Source organism: Hemicordylus capensis, chromosome 5, assembly GCF_027244095.1.
Source record: "Hemicordylus capensis ecotype Gifberg chromosome 5, rHemCap1.1.pri, whole genome shotgun sequence".
NCBI lineage: Eukaryota > Metazoa > Chordata > Lepidosauria > Squamata > Cordylidae > Hemicordylus > Hemicordylus capensis.
The window spans coordinates 85,494,085-85,509,761 of NC_069661.1; the positions used below are offsets into that span (position 1 = coordinate 85,494,085).

At 43.5% G+C, this 15,677-nt stretch overlaps 1 protein-coding gene across 5 annotated transcripts in view; it reads left to right on the forward strand.

The window, feature by feature from the left end:
• Positions 1–11,726: 11,726 nt before the first annotated feature.
• WWC2 (WW and C2 domain containing 2) overlaps positions 11,727–15,677 on the forward strand; it is a 196,323-nt gene continuing 192,372 nt past the window's right edge. For 4 of the 5 annotated variants that reach the window (XM_053256664.1, XM_053256667.1, XM_053256669.1 and 1 more), the window contains exon 1: positions 12,208–12,644. In XM_053256664.1, coding sequence (XP_053112639.1) covers positions 12,514–12,644 — 131 coding nt within the window. In that variant the 5' untranslated portion in view covers positions 12,208–12,513. Of the gene's footprint in view, positions 11,804–12,207; positions 12,645–15,677 lie in introns of those variants that run through there. The other variant, XM_053256668.1, reaches the window with a different exon arrangement.

Genomic DNA, 15,677 nt, shown 5'->3' on the forward strand with positions numbered 1-15,677 from the left:
TCCACTGTCTGTGAGTTAGTCAACAAAGTGGTGAACCTCCTGGTAGAAATGTTCATGGAGGACATGATCTGGGTGGGCGACCTGTAAGAGGTAATGTCAGGATTTGAGGAGAAGGGCTTCCCGGGCATCCTCAGAAGTACAGAGGGGACACACATGGAGATTTTAGTGCTCCCCCAATGGCACGATGAGTACTTCAGGTGGAAGCACTACTACAGCATGACCCTGCAAGGTGTGGTTGACTCCATGGACTAGTTCATAGATGTCTATGCCAGGGTGTCAGGAAAAAGCCATAACATGGCCATTTTCTGAACTTCCAACTTGCCTTCAAGTTCCGCAGAGGTACCTGGGTGAATGTTGTGCCCATCCAGGTGTGTGGGTGAAGGGTGAAGCCGGTGATATTTGGGGACCAGGAATACAGCTTGCAGGAATGGATGGTCACCCCTATTGTGCACCCAAAAATGTCCTGGAGAGGAACTTCAACCACAGACACAGCAGCGTGAGGATCATGGTGGAGCAGGCATTCCGGGATGCTGAAGGCCCAGTGGCGTGCCCTCTACACCTTGCTGGATGTGGAGGAGGATCTTGTGTCCAATATGATTGTGGTCTGCTGCATCATGCACAACATCTGCAATACCAAGGGAGAGGCCCTGCTGGAGGAGCCCTTTGACCTGGCCGCATATCCAGAGGCCGAGGGCAGTGGTGGAGGGTTGCGGAGGAGACGGGGATGCTGTGCAGGAGGGGCCCCACGGTGCAGCCACTGAGGATCACTGGAGGCAGAAGAGAAGCACGGGCGGTGAGAACAGCCTTCTCAAGACATGCCTGGGAGCATCTTCCTCTGGCCCAATGCCAAGGCGGGTAGGTGTATGGTGTTGGAAGGTAGCATCACCCTCTAAACTGCTGATGTCAGCACGGGGTCATCTCCTGCACCTGTGGCAGCAGCGGGAACAGAGATTACAAACACCTGACTCTTCCTTGCTGATTTAAGAGCTGCCAGTGTATTAATGCCTATTAAAGTTTAAAAATTATTTACAAAACCATTGTGTTTATTTCCAAATGCAAGTGCAGAGCTCCTCCCTCACACCTGGCAAATGGTGGAGGAAAGAAATGGGATCCCCCTTGCAAGTGGAGGTTTGAGGGCCGGATGGGGCAGGGAACTAAATGGAATCCTCCTTGCCAGTGGTGGGGAAGGTGATGGGCAGTTTCGGGGGCTGGATGGGACTGGGAAGCAGATGAGATCCATAACATCACAGCAAGAGTTGCCTTGTACAGCACAAATTGCGCAGAGGGTGGATAGTGAGCATGGGGCTTGCTTTTGCTCAATCTGGATGTGTATGGGACCATGGTTCCCCATGTGCTCAGAGCAGAGGGTGAGGACGGAGGGGAAACCTAGTGGGGTTTTGGCAACCGTGTATGGCAAGCTGCCCTCCCCCTATCTCTTCAGCCCTTAGCCGCTAGCATGTGGCAGATGGCATGCAGCTTTAAATAAAACAGTGTCTCTCCCGAGGATGTGCCCCTCAGTTGTAAAGAATTTGGCCTGCGATCCAACATTCTGCTGCAGTTTTATTAAAATGACATAGCTGGGAGTATGGTGTGGAAGGGGTTAAGCTGTCATTGGCCGGCGAAGCAGGAGCAAGCTGAGCACGATCGACACACCCCTTCAAAATGGTGGCCAATCATGGCTGCACTGCTGGTGTGCTGATGCTTTGCCCACAGTCTGGCTGTGGAGCTTTCTGGGATCTGCCTCGGTGGGATCCTTTCTGAGATCTCCTTGGCTAAGGAGCAGGGAGAGGTTCCCCTCTCCTGGAACCTAAGATTGCCAAACCATGGTTGGACAGATGTCTGTGGTGCAATTTAAAGTTTGAAATTGAAACTTCAGGTTCGCCAGTTTCGTGCTATGTCTGAATTTGGCCAGTATGAAAAACAGGTATATCCATTATAGCATGCAAGGCTGTCATAAAAATATACATTTAGAAAAAGTGTAATTATGCACTGTTTGTGCTATTACAATTTATATCTGTAGTAGCTGCTTGATGAGATTCTAGCAGTGCAATTCTAAATACCCTTATACACAGACACATACACACCATGTTACATTTAATTGTATGACTTCCTCCTTTTAAAGGTTAAGCACAAGCTAAAATGTGTTGCTGCACTGGTATCCCAAAATAATGTAAATAATTATTATAAAATAATTAAAATAAAATATAACATGAAATAATTATTATAAAATGAGGACTTGGACAGTACTTCTGCACATTTCACATCCAGAATCAAACCATTATTTGTTTGGTCCAAGATAAGAACATTTTTCCACAAAGAGCAAGACACATTTATTTCAGTCTGGTATTTATATTCCTATCCTGTATTATGGAAATTACTAAACTTGGTACATTTCCTTATGTCTTCAAAACTTTGTCAAGAAACTTGCGGGCTAAAGCTCTTTTTTTAAAGCTAAGCCATTCACCTGATGAAGCAAACATTTCAACAGAGAGCAGACAATAGTGCTTGAGTAGTAAAATTTTACTCCTGACCTTTGTGTATCATGCTGGATTTGAAAAATCTTTAAGGAGTGTGTTGTATTATATCCAGTAATGTTTTGCAGTTTGTATGTTTGGACATTTATCCCAGGGAGGATCCTGTAAAGAATGTTTGGGAGGAGTCAAAAAGGAAAAGGGAGGGAAAGGAGAAGGAGAAAATTGAGTTGATGCTGAATAAACCTTAAGACGTCCTTGTGTGTATGAGGGAAGCAGCTATAAAACAGAGTTCTTCCAGAACTGGTATCATAGAGCATACTTCATTTCTGAGGTGGCAAGGGCACACCAAGGTAATTTGGGTGCCTGGACCACCCAGCCATGAGGCCCCCCCCCCGCATGAAGCCCCCCAAATCTTCTTGGGCGGGGCTGCCTGCCAAAGCTCCACTTAAAAAAAAAAAAAGTCTCACCGCGGCCAAGGGGTGGCTGCAAGGGGCAGGGGAGTGGAGCAGTCCTTTTCCATTCTCCCTCCTCCCTCCACCGGTAGTGGTGGGGTGGGAGCAGGAGAGACCCTGGCCCCATCCGTTCGGGCCAGCGTTCTTGAGCAACTGTGAGGCGCGCCTGCACAGTTTAGAGATCGTTGTAAGCCCGTGATGTCACTGGCTTGCGACTATCACGACTGCACAAGCACGCCTCGCAGTTGCTTAAATATGCTGGCCTGAATGGATGGGGCCAGAGTCCCTCTCTAACCCCATGGCCACCAGGGGAGGGGAGAGAAGGGGAAAGGACTGCTCCACTCTCCCCACCGCAGCCACCCCTCGGCCATGGTAAGACTTTTTTTTTTTTTTTAAGTGGAGCTTTGGCAAGGTGGGCACGGGGCGGCTCAGCTGCTGGTGGCCCCCGGCCATTTGGAGGCACCCCAAGATCTTGGGGGACTGGTCTGGGGGTTAGTGTGCCTCTGTTGTTAGGCACAGGCCTGGGTGCCCAGATCTGTGTACTCACTCTCTTAGAGGGCCCCATGATTTTTCCTCTAGGAAAATCCCCATGATGACTCTTCCTGGAAACATGCAATGCCACCATTCAGTTCCTTAAATTTAACTCGCACTTCCAATCCTGTGTGTGTGTGTGTGTGTGTGTATGTTAGTGTGTATGCTTCACTTCACAGCACTACTAAGTTATGACTGCCCTAGGCTTAATAAATTATGTTCTCTAGAGACACAAGAAATACAAGCTTAGCAGTGGAATCCTAATGAACAGCAACTTGACTCTTATATGAATGTTGCAAAACCAAATATCTCAGTCTTATCTAACTGAGATGGCATATTTTTATCAATACCTTTTTAAAAAAATTGCTTTTGAATATGAACCGAGATCATCCTGCTTTCTTATGCTGGTCTTATTGACTGACATGATGAGGAAAATTACTCATAGCAGTCCCACTGAAATTAAAAGGACAAGATAGGCAATTATTTGTTGAGTAATTTTCCTCATGTCAGCCAGTAATATTTTCTCCAGAAAAGGAATAATCACCATATGATATACAATAAATAAATAAGATGTAGATAAGGAAGGCTAATTTATATAATTAAAGGTAGTAGAGACAATGACATGGACAACCAGATATCCAGGGTTTTTTTTTCTTCCTTAACCCTATGGCCGAAGCTGCTTTTCTAGCTAATTCGATTATAGGCAATCTTCTCATAAGAATTAAAACCACTGCTAATGAGGTTTAGTTTAGGGCCTAATCACTTGTCCAACATTCACAGGACAAAATGCTTTAGATTGACTCCATCATCTAGCCAAGCTATCCCAAACTGAAATCAAGATATTCTACTAATGCTAAACTTTTGTGATGTAGTTGTTACGTTAGTTAAAGAGAATTAGTATAACCTTAGTCACATATTATCTTACCCATATCAAACATTTCTGAAAATTCACTTTGTACATGAAAAAGCCACTTTCTATTTCTCAAAGAGTTAGAAATAGCATGGAATTAGAAAGAAGGGTCTCCTCACCTCTGACTGTATTTCTTTTGTGGGGAAGTACATATATCGGGCAGCAACGATATAGGAAGATGCTGAAAGGCATAATCTCATACTGCACAGGAAATGGCAATTGTAAACCCCTCCTGTATTCTACCAAAGAAACCACATGGCTCTGTGGTCAGCAGGAGTTGACATCAACTTGACGGCACAACTTTACCTTTACCATAGTTTAGTAGAACATCTGGTTTGCATACAGAAGGCTCCAGGTTCACGTTCAGCAGAGCTATTCTAGGTTGTGAAGAGTTTAATTTCTGCTCCTTCTGCTTTAAATCAGTCCCTGGAAACATTCTGCTGTGACATTTTTAGTGCGTTCTTTGTAGACAAAATCTCCTGTATTTGGGCCAACTTGGACTCCACTATTTCTGCAGAGTCAATAAAGGGGGTGTCAGCAATCCCTCTTGCAGTATTAGATTGGATCAGTTTCAATATGTGACTCCTGAAGATGTGGACAAGCTGCTTGGGGCGGTGCAACCTACCACTTGTGCTCTGGATCCTAGCTCGACTTGGCTGCTTCTATCTAGCAGGGAGATTGTTGGCGGTCGCCTAGTTAATATCATAAATATATCGCAGAGGGAGAGTGGGGTGCCTCCTTGTTTGAAGGACGCAATGGTTAGACTGCTTCTCAAGAAGCCTTCCCTGGACCCCTTAGCAATGGATAGTTATAGGCCAGTCTCCAATCTCCTTTGGTTGGGCAAAGTGATTGAGAAGGTGGTGGCCGACCAGCTCCAGGTGGTTATGGAGGAAGCTGATTATCTAGATCAATTTCAAACTGGCTTTAGAGCTGGCTATGGGGTTGAGAGAGCCTTGCTCAGCCTGCTTGATTACCTTTACCAGGGAAACTACAGAGGGAGTGTGACTCTGGTGCTTCTTCTGGATCTCTCGGCAGCATTCGATACCATCGACTATGGTATACTTCTGGATCACCTGGAGGAGTTGGGGATATGGGGCACCGCCTTGCAGTGGTTCCACTCCAATTTCTTGGGTAGATTCTGGATGGTGGAGCTTGGTGACAGATGCTTTTCAAAACTGGAGCTGTTATATGGAGTCCCTCAGGGATCCATTCTGTCACCAATGCTTTTTAATATCTTCATGAAACTACTGGGTGAGCTCATCAGGAGTTTTGGTGCAGGGTGTTATCAGTATGCTGATGACACCCAAATCTTTTCATCTTCATCATCAGGAAATGGTATTCATTCCCTAAATGCCTGCCTGCAGGCAGTAATGGGCTGGATGAGGGATAACAAATTGAAACTGAATCCAAGCAAGATAGAGGTGCTCATTGTAGGGGCTCAGAATTTGAGGGATGAGTTAGAGCTTCCTGTGCTGGATGGGGTTACACTCCTCCAGAAGGTACAGGTATGCAGCTTGAGAGTACTCCTGGACCCAGGCCTCACTCTGGTATCTCAGGTGGAGGCTATGGCCAGGAGTGCTTTCTATCAGCTTCAGCTGATTCGATAGCTGCATCCATTCCTTGAAGAGGATGACCTCAAAACAGTGGTGCATCAGCTGGTAACCTCTATGCTTGACTATTGCAATGTGCTCTACGTGGGGCTGCCTTTGTACATAGTTCAGAAACTTCAGTTAGTTCAAAATGTGGCAGCCGTATTGGTCTCTGGGGCAACCCAGAGAGACCATATGATGTCTTTTTTAAAACAGTTGCACTGGCTGCCAATATGTTTCTGGGCAAAATACAAAGTTCTGGTTATTACTTTTAAAGCCTAGGTCCGGGTTACCTTAGAGAGCACCTTCTTCTACATGAGTGCCACTGCATGTTAAGGTCATCTGTGGAGGTCTGTCTTCAGTTACCACCAGCACGTCTGGTGGTGACTCAGAGGTGGGCCTTCTCTGTAGCTGCTCCTGGGCTGTGGAATGCAATACCTGCAGAAATCCGTAATCTTAATTCATTATTGGCCTTCATGACAGCCCTTAAGACCTATCCGTGTGGCCTGGCCTTCCAGGGTTTTAAAACCGGTTTTAAACTGTAAATGTTTGGTCTGGTTTCCAGGGTTTTAAAACTGTTTTAATTGTTAATTGGTTTTATAGTGTTTTTATAGTTTATTCTAAGTGTTGATTGATTTTAATTGTTTTTATTTTAATAATAAACCACCCTGATCTATTTTTGGAAGGGCGGTATAGAAACCAAACCAAATCAATAAATTTAAATATCTGACTGAAATCCTAGATTGCCACTGCCAGTCAATGCAGATAATATAGATGGACCAATGGTCAGTATAAGGCAGATTCTTATGTGACTTAAGCAACAGCTTCTCCATGAATTGAATCACTTATATTATATTAAAGTACTTACTAGTGTTGAAGAGGTCTTTGGTCTGGGATATGATATTCCATCCCAGAGGGCTTGGGTTTATTATAACAAATATATACAATACTATAGTAATACACTGACTTGGTGCCTTTTTGTGGGTAGTATGGGTGAGGGTGGTCCTCCACACAAAAACTACATCCAGATTGCAATCATCTAAACATGTGGATGGTCCAACATGGATCCCCTCCACTAATTCCATCTCTGACTCCAGTGCAGCCCCAACAGAAAATCTCAATAAAAAAGGTTTATTTGGACTTCTCATTGGATTAAATGTCTCCTCTGGGAATATCCCTCTGTCCTCTTTAATTATATCATATTGGACAAAATATCATTGTAGTCCGATATGCTATCTTTCTGTTTGTGTAACCATCTTGGATATGGATCTTGTTAGGACAGTAAGTAACATAAAGGCTCTTCCTTACTCATATGTGGAAGTGATTGTGTCTCTAGAAGCAGCATAATTAATTGCAGGGAATGATGCAAAGTGAACGAGGTCTGTATTGTAGATTTCCTAGATAATATCCATAGTTGTAGAGGCTGTTTAGACTAGAACATGTATTAGCTGCAGAAGTTGTTGCTTGCTTTCTGTTTATAATAAATGGCTCTGTTTTCCTACTATGAAGTTTTTCACTGGTGCCAAAATCAATACCTGGCAACTGGATTCAGAAGACAGGGATCTCCTCTCTAGACTTTTCAATGTAATACTCCTGAACCCTATTAATAAAACAAAGCACATTTGAGAAAATGAAAACCAGTCTATCTAGTTGCATATCCATATTCATTTCCTCACTGCACAAAAACCTGCATAACAGCTAAGGCCATCAATATAAAATACTTACAATAGAAAGATCCATGTTTATATGGAAGGCAGAAAGTGTTCAATGGGCACTTAAAAGGTAATTTATAACTAAGTTACAGAATCAGCCCCAGTACAAATTCTTGGAGACCTCACCGTTTACTTCTATCTTTGTGAAGACCATCAATTTATTCCTGCAATCTGCTTCCTATTTAGCTACTTACCAATCTGTAAAGGGATATGCTCTCTTATCTCTGTTACAGTTTGCTTTTGGAGAAGTATTTTGTCAAAAACCTTTTGAAAGTCCAAGTAAATAATGCCTATTGGATCATACCTAACTACATGCATCTTGATCATCTTAAATAATTCTGGTCAGTTAAGCAATGTAGAAGCCATGCTGATCCTTCCTTAGGCTTGTTCTTCTAAACTTTTAAAAGCCTAGCCCTTAATCATGCTTTCCATCAAGTTAGTTATACACTGACAGTTCTTCAGATTTATTTCCAAAGAGACATGCATGGATATTTTCTGCTTTGGAGGCTGATAAAAATAATTAATTTAGCTTCTTGGCAGTTTTATTTCCTTCAGTGCTTCTTACATAGCTAGTCATCCAATTGCCACAGGACCTGAAATTTCCAATGGTTGACATCCAGATCAACCTTCTGCAGATGTACCAGGTTTCTCCACAGCATGAGAAACAATTTTTGGCAATCTTCTCTTTCCTCTGCAGCTACTTGTGCCTCCCAAATTTTTTTCTCCCAGAGGATACCCCAGCTCTTAGGGATAGTACAATTAACTTTCTGAAGACATACCAGGTTTTTCTACTATGTGAGGTAGAGAGCTGATTTGCAGTAATCCCAGCATGCCCCACAGGTGGATAGTCTGCATGTTGACCATTATTTGTTCTCTCTCTAGCAATTTGCTACTTGAATTTCCTTGGCTTGCCTTGTGGTAGCTTTGTATTTGTTCAAGTATGGGCCCTTTTAATTTTCTTAATTCAGACAGAACTTCTGCCTTTTATGGCCTCTTTGACAAGGATGTTTTAAGTAGGACTCAACTTTTCCAGTCTATGGCATAGATTTCTGCTGAGCCTCTATTAATGTGATTTTAAAGGTAAAGCATGCTGTCAAGTCTATTTCGACTCCAGGTGACCACAGGGCCTGTGGTTTTCTTTTGATAGAATACAGGAGGGGTTTACCAGTGCCTCCTTCTGCGCAGTATGAGATGATGCCTATATCGCTGCTGCCTGATATAGTACAAGTGGGGATTCGAACCAGCAACCTTCTGCTTGTTAGTCAAGCATTTCACTGCTTTTAAATAACCCCTATTCTCCTAACTGTACGTTTCTGCTTCCTTTTAACTAACCATCTCATTTTAAAAATATTTATTCTTTTGAAATCATATATGACGGTGTTGTTTCCAGTCAAATTTTAACTTTAAAATACAGTGAATTTGATAAGTTTGAGATAACATTATCAAACAAAAAGTAAACGTGTACTTTTTAGGTTGGAATAAAACGTTTTCTCTACACTATCCAACAAGCTAATCCATAACTAATTTGAGAATTGAACCAAGTCTCCACTACAGAATTCCAGAAGTTTTTCCACACTGTACCATACTGTTTTCTCTTCCTATAAACGCATTAACATATGTGTTAAGAAAAGCAACATATGAAACAGGCAATTCTTACTTTATTATTTCACAGAAGTGCTCCTGGAAGATACTCCTCTGCCTACAAAACAATGTGAAGTCGTATTCACATTCCAGTTTTAGGAAGGTTATTCCAAGGCCCAGCAGCAGTTTGGTACAAAGAACATGGATCCTTTGCCAGGCACAGTGTCTGGATTTTGAAGTGACTTCTAAAAGTACTCACATGACTTAGGAGTGTTATGCAAAAAGCAGCCCTCTTGGACCGCAAAACACTCCACTCTCAGCAGGAAGCTTACTGCAGTCAAAGAAACTGCTCTGGAAGGAACACTTGTACATAAGTTGAAAAATAAATAAATAATTATAAGAACAGCCAGGCTAGATCAGGCTCAAGGCCTACCTTGTCCAGCATCCTGCTTCACACAGTGGCCCACCAGATGCCTCTGGGAAGGCCACAGACAGGAGCTGAGGCATCTGGTGGGCTGTGGTGGATTTACACATAGGCAAAGTAGGCACATGCCTACAGCGGCACATTTTGAGGAGCAGCAAATTTGCCTATGCATTAATCTGCCACTTGCTTTTGGCGGGGGGGGGGGGCGGCAGGGGAAAGTTAAATCTACTTTGAAAAGGCGGCGAGAGCTCCTAGTGGGCCTGCCTGCCTCCCAAATCATGACAGGTAGTCGGGCCATCTTTGTATGTGCATGTGGCAGGATGGTGGTGGAAATGGTGGCAAGAGCTACTCCCACAGGCCCACCTGCCACTGCCTCCCTAATGACAGGTCGGGCTTTGGGGCCTCTGCACACACGCACATGAGACCCAAAATGGGCTGAAAACATTTTAAACTAGATTTGTAAAGGGGAACCCTTGCTGGGGTGGCAAATCTCTGGTCGCCTATTTTATTTATTTATTTATTACACTTTTATACCATCCCACACACAAGTCTCTGGACAGTTCACAATGATAAAACACATATAAAACCACATTAAAAACAAAACAATTAAAAACTAACAGTTTAAAAATCAATCACAGAATTAAAACCTATACATTATTAAAAAGCTGAAAAGGCCTGAGTAAAAATATGGGTTTTTAAATATTTTTTTAAAATTGTTAGAGATGGGGAGGATCGTATCTCAATAGGGAGCGCATTCCATAGTCCCAGGGCAGCAACCGAGAAGGCCCGTTTCCGTGTGGCCACCAGACAAACTGGCAGCAACTGGAGATGGACCTCCAGAGACGATCGCAATGGACGGTGGGGCTCAAAATGAAGAAGACGTTTGCCTATGCGTGGCAAATAGCTCAATCCGCTCCTGCTGGTGGGCCACTGTGTGCAACATGTGGCCGCTCCTGCTGGTGGGCCACTGCCTTTATTGTGTGTACAGGCAGTAATGGGCTGGATGAGGGAGAACAAATTGAAGCTGAATCTAAGCAAGACGGAGGTGGTCATTGTGGGGGCTCAGAATCTAAGGAGTGAGTTAGATCTTCCTGTACTGGATGGTGTTACACTCCCCCAGAAGGAGCAGGTGCACAGCTTGAGAGTGCCCCTGGACTCAGGCCTCACCCTGGTTTCTCAGGTGGAGGCCATGGCCAGGAGTGCTTTCTATCAGCTTCGGCTGATTCAACAGCTACGTCTATTCCTTGAGGAGGATGGCCTCAAAACAGTGGTGCACCAGCTGGTAACCTCCCGGTTTGACTATTGCAATGCACTCTATGTGGGGCTGCCTTTGTATGTAGTTCGGAAACTTCAATTAGTTCAGAATGCAGTAGCCAGATTGGTCTCAGGTAACCCGGAGAGACCATATTATGCCTATTTTGAAACAACTGCACTGGCTGCCGATATGTTTCCGGGCAAAATACAAAGTGCTGGTTATTACCTTTAAAGCCCTGAATGGCTTAGGCCCGAGTTACCTTAGAGAGCACCTTCTTCTGCGTGATCCCCACCGCACATTAAGGTCATCTGAGGAGGTTCATCTCCAGTTGCCACCAGCTCATCTGGTGGCAATTCGGAGGCGGGTCTTCTCTATAGCTGCTCCGGGGCTGTGGAATGTGCTCCCTGTGGAAATCCGCAATTTGAATTCTCTATTAGCCTTCAGGAGAGCCCTTAAAACGTTTTTGTTTGGCCTGGCTTTCCAGGGATTTTAAATTTGTTTTAATATTTTAACCCGATTTGGGGGCTTTTAATCACTGTAATTGTTTAATTGTTTTAAAATGTTTTTAAATTGTTAATTGTTGTTATATTGTTTCTAATTTGTTTTAGCTCTTTATTGTTTTAGTGGTTTGTTTTAATTTGTAAACCGCCCTGAGCCATTTTGGCAGGGTGGTATATAAATCCAATCAATCAATTAATCAATCTAAGAAGATGCTGGACTAGATCTGTCTTCTTGAGCCTGACCCAGGCACTTGTTCTTATGTACAACAAGTGTTCTTCCCAGAGCAGTGTCGTTGACTGCAGTAAGTTTCCCGTGGAGAGTGGAGTGTTTTGCGGTCCAAGAGGGCTGCTTTCTACACAACACTCTTAAGTCATGTGAGTACTTCTAGAAGGGATTGCGGCCGGCTTCTCTTATTTTCAAATGTCTCTTCTGCTGGAGCCTGAAGTTAACTTCATCTTCCTCACACCCCCACTTTGGAGTTTAATTATATATCTTAAACAACTCCAGCCACTTTTGTGATCACATTATGTATCTGTTATTTCTCTTTCTTCCACTTCTTCAACCACCCCGTCCCCGTATTCTGCCGGCTTTCCTGGTGCCTTGCCTTCTCTTTCCCTTCTCTCTTCCTGAACACATTCGCGTATGGCTTTCTTTCCGGCGGCGCCGGCAGAGAGAGGGTTAACGCTCAGGAATGCACCCGCGAGGAATGTGCATGCAGATGAGATGGATGCTAATCTCATGCTAATGAGTGGCTGCTTCTGCTACCGCGGTCGCTCGCTGCCGCCGCCGGTCTGGGGCTGAGCCGGGCTTCCCTCGATCCTAACTTAGACAGCGCCTCGGATCAGCCTGGACCTCCTGACCTGCAGCTACGGAATAGGGGCAGAAGGCGGAGGCTCCAGTTCAGCCATGGTGGACTGAAACTCCGGAGAGTTTCCTGTCCGATTGGAAGAGGCTGCCTCCCTCCACCCGTCCAGGGCTCCCGGGGGGTGGGGGAGCGAAGAGGATAGCTGCTCTTTCTTTCCCGCTTTCCTCCTTTCTTTCTTGTTTTCTGTCTCTATGGAGCAGCTATTCCCCGCCCTCGACCATGCCTAGGAAAGTGGGGAATGGGCAGCTCCCTTTACCCGATGGCTGGGAGGAGGCGAGGGATTACGATGGGAAAGTCTTCTATATCGACCACAACACCAAGCAGACCAGCTGGATCGACCCCAGAGACAGGTGGGTGTAGACAAAAAGCGGGGGAGGGAGGGAGTCGCTTGGCAGCGGCCACACTTCTAGTCCTAACTTCAGGAGAAGTTTTTCTCCGCCTCCCTCCCCCCCCCCCACTCCGCCTCGGCTGAGGGGTGTAAGGGAGGGTTGGGTTCCATACAGTTGTTATTATATAACCAGCAAGGAATAAAGGGGAAGTGGGGTTTTCCTTCCAGCGTTATTATCGTGAAAGGCGTTGAGCTTACTGGGGGTGTGTGAGTTCGTGTATTTCTGGCATGTGTTGTCTGGCAAGGGGTGTGTATGTGTTGGAGACAGAGAGTGAAAGTGACTCGTCTTCAGGCTGGGAAGTGAAAAGGAGAGTTGGAAAGAAAGGAGAGAACTCTGGGAATGCAAGGCTCTTATGACTCGAAGCAAAATCCTACCTGTTTTCTCCAGGACTTGATTTCATGCAAAAGGAGGCTTGGAATTTCCTCCACCAGTTACTTGCTTTAAGATTGAAAGAGGCTGTCTAAAAAAAAAAAAAAAAGTACACAACCTATCATGTTTTGAGACTTATTTTTAAAAGAATACTTTGCTTTTTAAAAAAACACCAGCTTTCAGATTATCCGTTGTCGCTCTTTAGAGTTGTCTAAAGTTGATGATCTTGCAGCAGCATTTCCCTTTTACAAAGTAAAAATGTAAGTCTTTTACAAAGTAAAAATGTACTGGAAGATCCAGAGATCTTGGACTGTGGGATAAAGGTGAGAAACGTAGCTAAAACATACTTGACATCACTTGCTACAAAACATCTATAACAGACTTTCCCATGAAAGACAGAGTAGCCAAAAAGACTAATCGGTTTGCTTGGTTTGTTTTTGGAACTGCAATTTTGGTACCTGTTTAGTTTGAACATTCCTTATTATTCTGAAATCTGGGTGTGGGGGTATGTGTGTTAACCTCACTAGCTGCTGTCTTGTACAGAGCCACGGATCTGGAGCCTTTCCCCCATCCTTCCCCTCTCCAAAGTGCTTAGTTCTTGTGAAGAAGTTGAGAGTGGGAAGTCTATACAGGTCTCATGCCTGAGGTATGAGAAGTAGGCCTCAAAAGACTGCCTTCATCCTTCTCTTCCCAGATAATTGGATACTCCCTGTTTTTCTCCCTACTCTTAAACTCCCTAGTTTTAAACACAAACTAGATTTGGAAAACAAACAAGTGGGGGAATGCCTGGGCAGTTGATGCAGACATTTTATAATGCATTATTTCTTTTGGAGAGCCTTGAGTTTCAATTGAATTGTCCAGTTGCAACTGAATAATATTGGAGGTCTATTACATTATCTCTTTAGCTAAAAAATAAAAACTTTACTCTAGTATGTAATTTTCATAAACGTGTATAGATAGTTTCCATTTGTTCATCTCATGGATGTCAGTGTTGGTCCTTATTAAGCTCATTGAAATCCAGTTATCTCAAACTAATAAGAGGCATTATAAATTTATAGCACAAACCATGTTGAATTATTCATGAAGGTCTTGGCTTACGTTTCCTGGCTGAAATAAGAAAAAGTCGCTGCGAAGTGTCCTGTGGGTGTCAGAATCCTGGTGTTTGTGCTTGCACACTGGATCGTGCATCGTGCAGTGTCAGAACTGCTTAACTGACAAGCATGTTGCTGGAATGTAATTGTATTTACACTGCTGATTCAACGTTCTTGTTTGACTTTCTGCATACTTTGAAATACCTGTTAAATACAATGTAAATGTTGATGAAGTGATGGACTTCACAAGCTAGGGAACTGCACTTAGTTCTGCATATGTTGGCAACTTTAAAATGGGAGAATTTGGAAAAGCTCAGTCTGGTTTCAGTTCATTTTACATTTAAAACCTGTGTTTACAAAATAATTACTGGAAAATGTCATGCTTGAGTAAATAAATATAAATGACATTGTTTGTCCAGATTGCTATAGACTTTAAATATTGCTATATTTTAAATATTATTTTAGCTTTGCGTTGTTACTCAATATCTAGTTATGTATGTTTGTCCTGAAAATGTGGCAAATGTTCATTCTCCATCTGGCTTTTCTCTTCTGCTAATCAGAGCTGCAGACACAACTTTACTGTTCATTTTTTATCTAGTATATTAACTAAATGAACTTCAGTTTGCATCATATGGAGTTTGTAATGACTTTTTCAATTTTCGTTAATATCCTAATTTCTGAAGTGAGAGAAGACTTGAGACATTTTCAGTCCTTAAGAACTTGACTATATTTTCTTTCACAAGAGCTAATGAAGTGAAGTCCTTGGTAAATAGTGTAGGAGATAGTGTTTGGAGTAACTCCATTAATGCTTGTCAATCTCGTTACTCACTGTTACAAAACAAACAGAAAGAGGTATGTTGCACTTGGTACTTGAGATAATCCATAACTAATGTATGGGGCTCAGCTATGAGACTGAACTGTGTGAACAAAGGAGAAAAGGCAGATAATGCATGCCCTGTTATTTGAGTTCAAAATATGTCTAGGCATTGATCCTTATTCTCGTACAGTACATAGTCTTGGTCTACTATGTAAAAGGTAAACTTGTTGCTTGATCCTGTGCAGATTAACTTAGCACTAAGTCTCTGAGTTCATGTGCGACTTATTCCCAAGAAAGTGCGCATAGGATTTTAGCCTCAGTTCCATTTATTTTCAATAGAATCTGAATCTCCAGGTGAGTGGGTTTTTAGAGTGCAGTTGTATGGCCTGACCTTATGAGCTGTTGTATTGTTACAACAACTTTTAGAATCAATCATAAGGGTCCCAGCATGATGCACAAGAATGAGAATGGGTCCATAAGACAGTGGTAGAGTGGCTTTGCATGCACAGTGGCTTTGTATGCAGAAGAATAGGCGTCCAGAAAGGGGGGCAAGAGGGTACAGTTGCCTGCTAGATTGAGCCAGCCCCATTGAATTCAAGTAAATGGGTATAGCATTGCAGCCTTTGCACCTCCGTTGCAGTGTTCCCTCTAACATGGATTCCCAGATGTTGTTGACTACAACTCCCAGAATCCACAGCTGCGATGACTTTTGCTTGG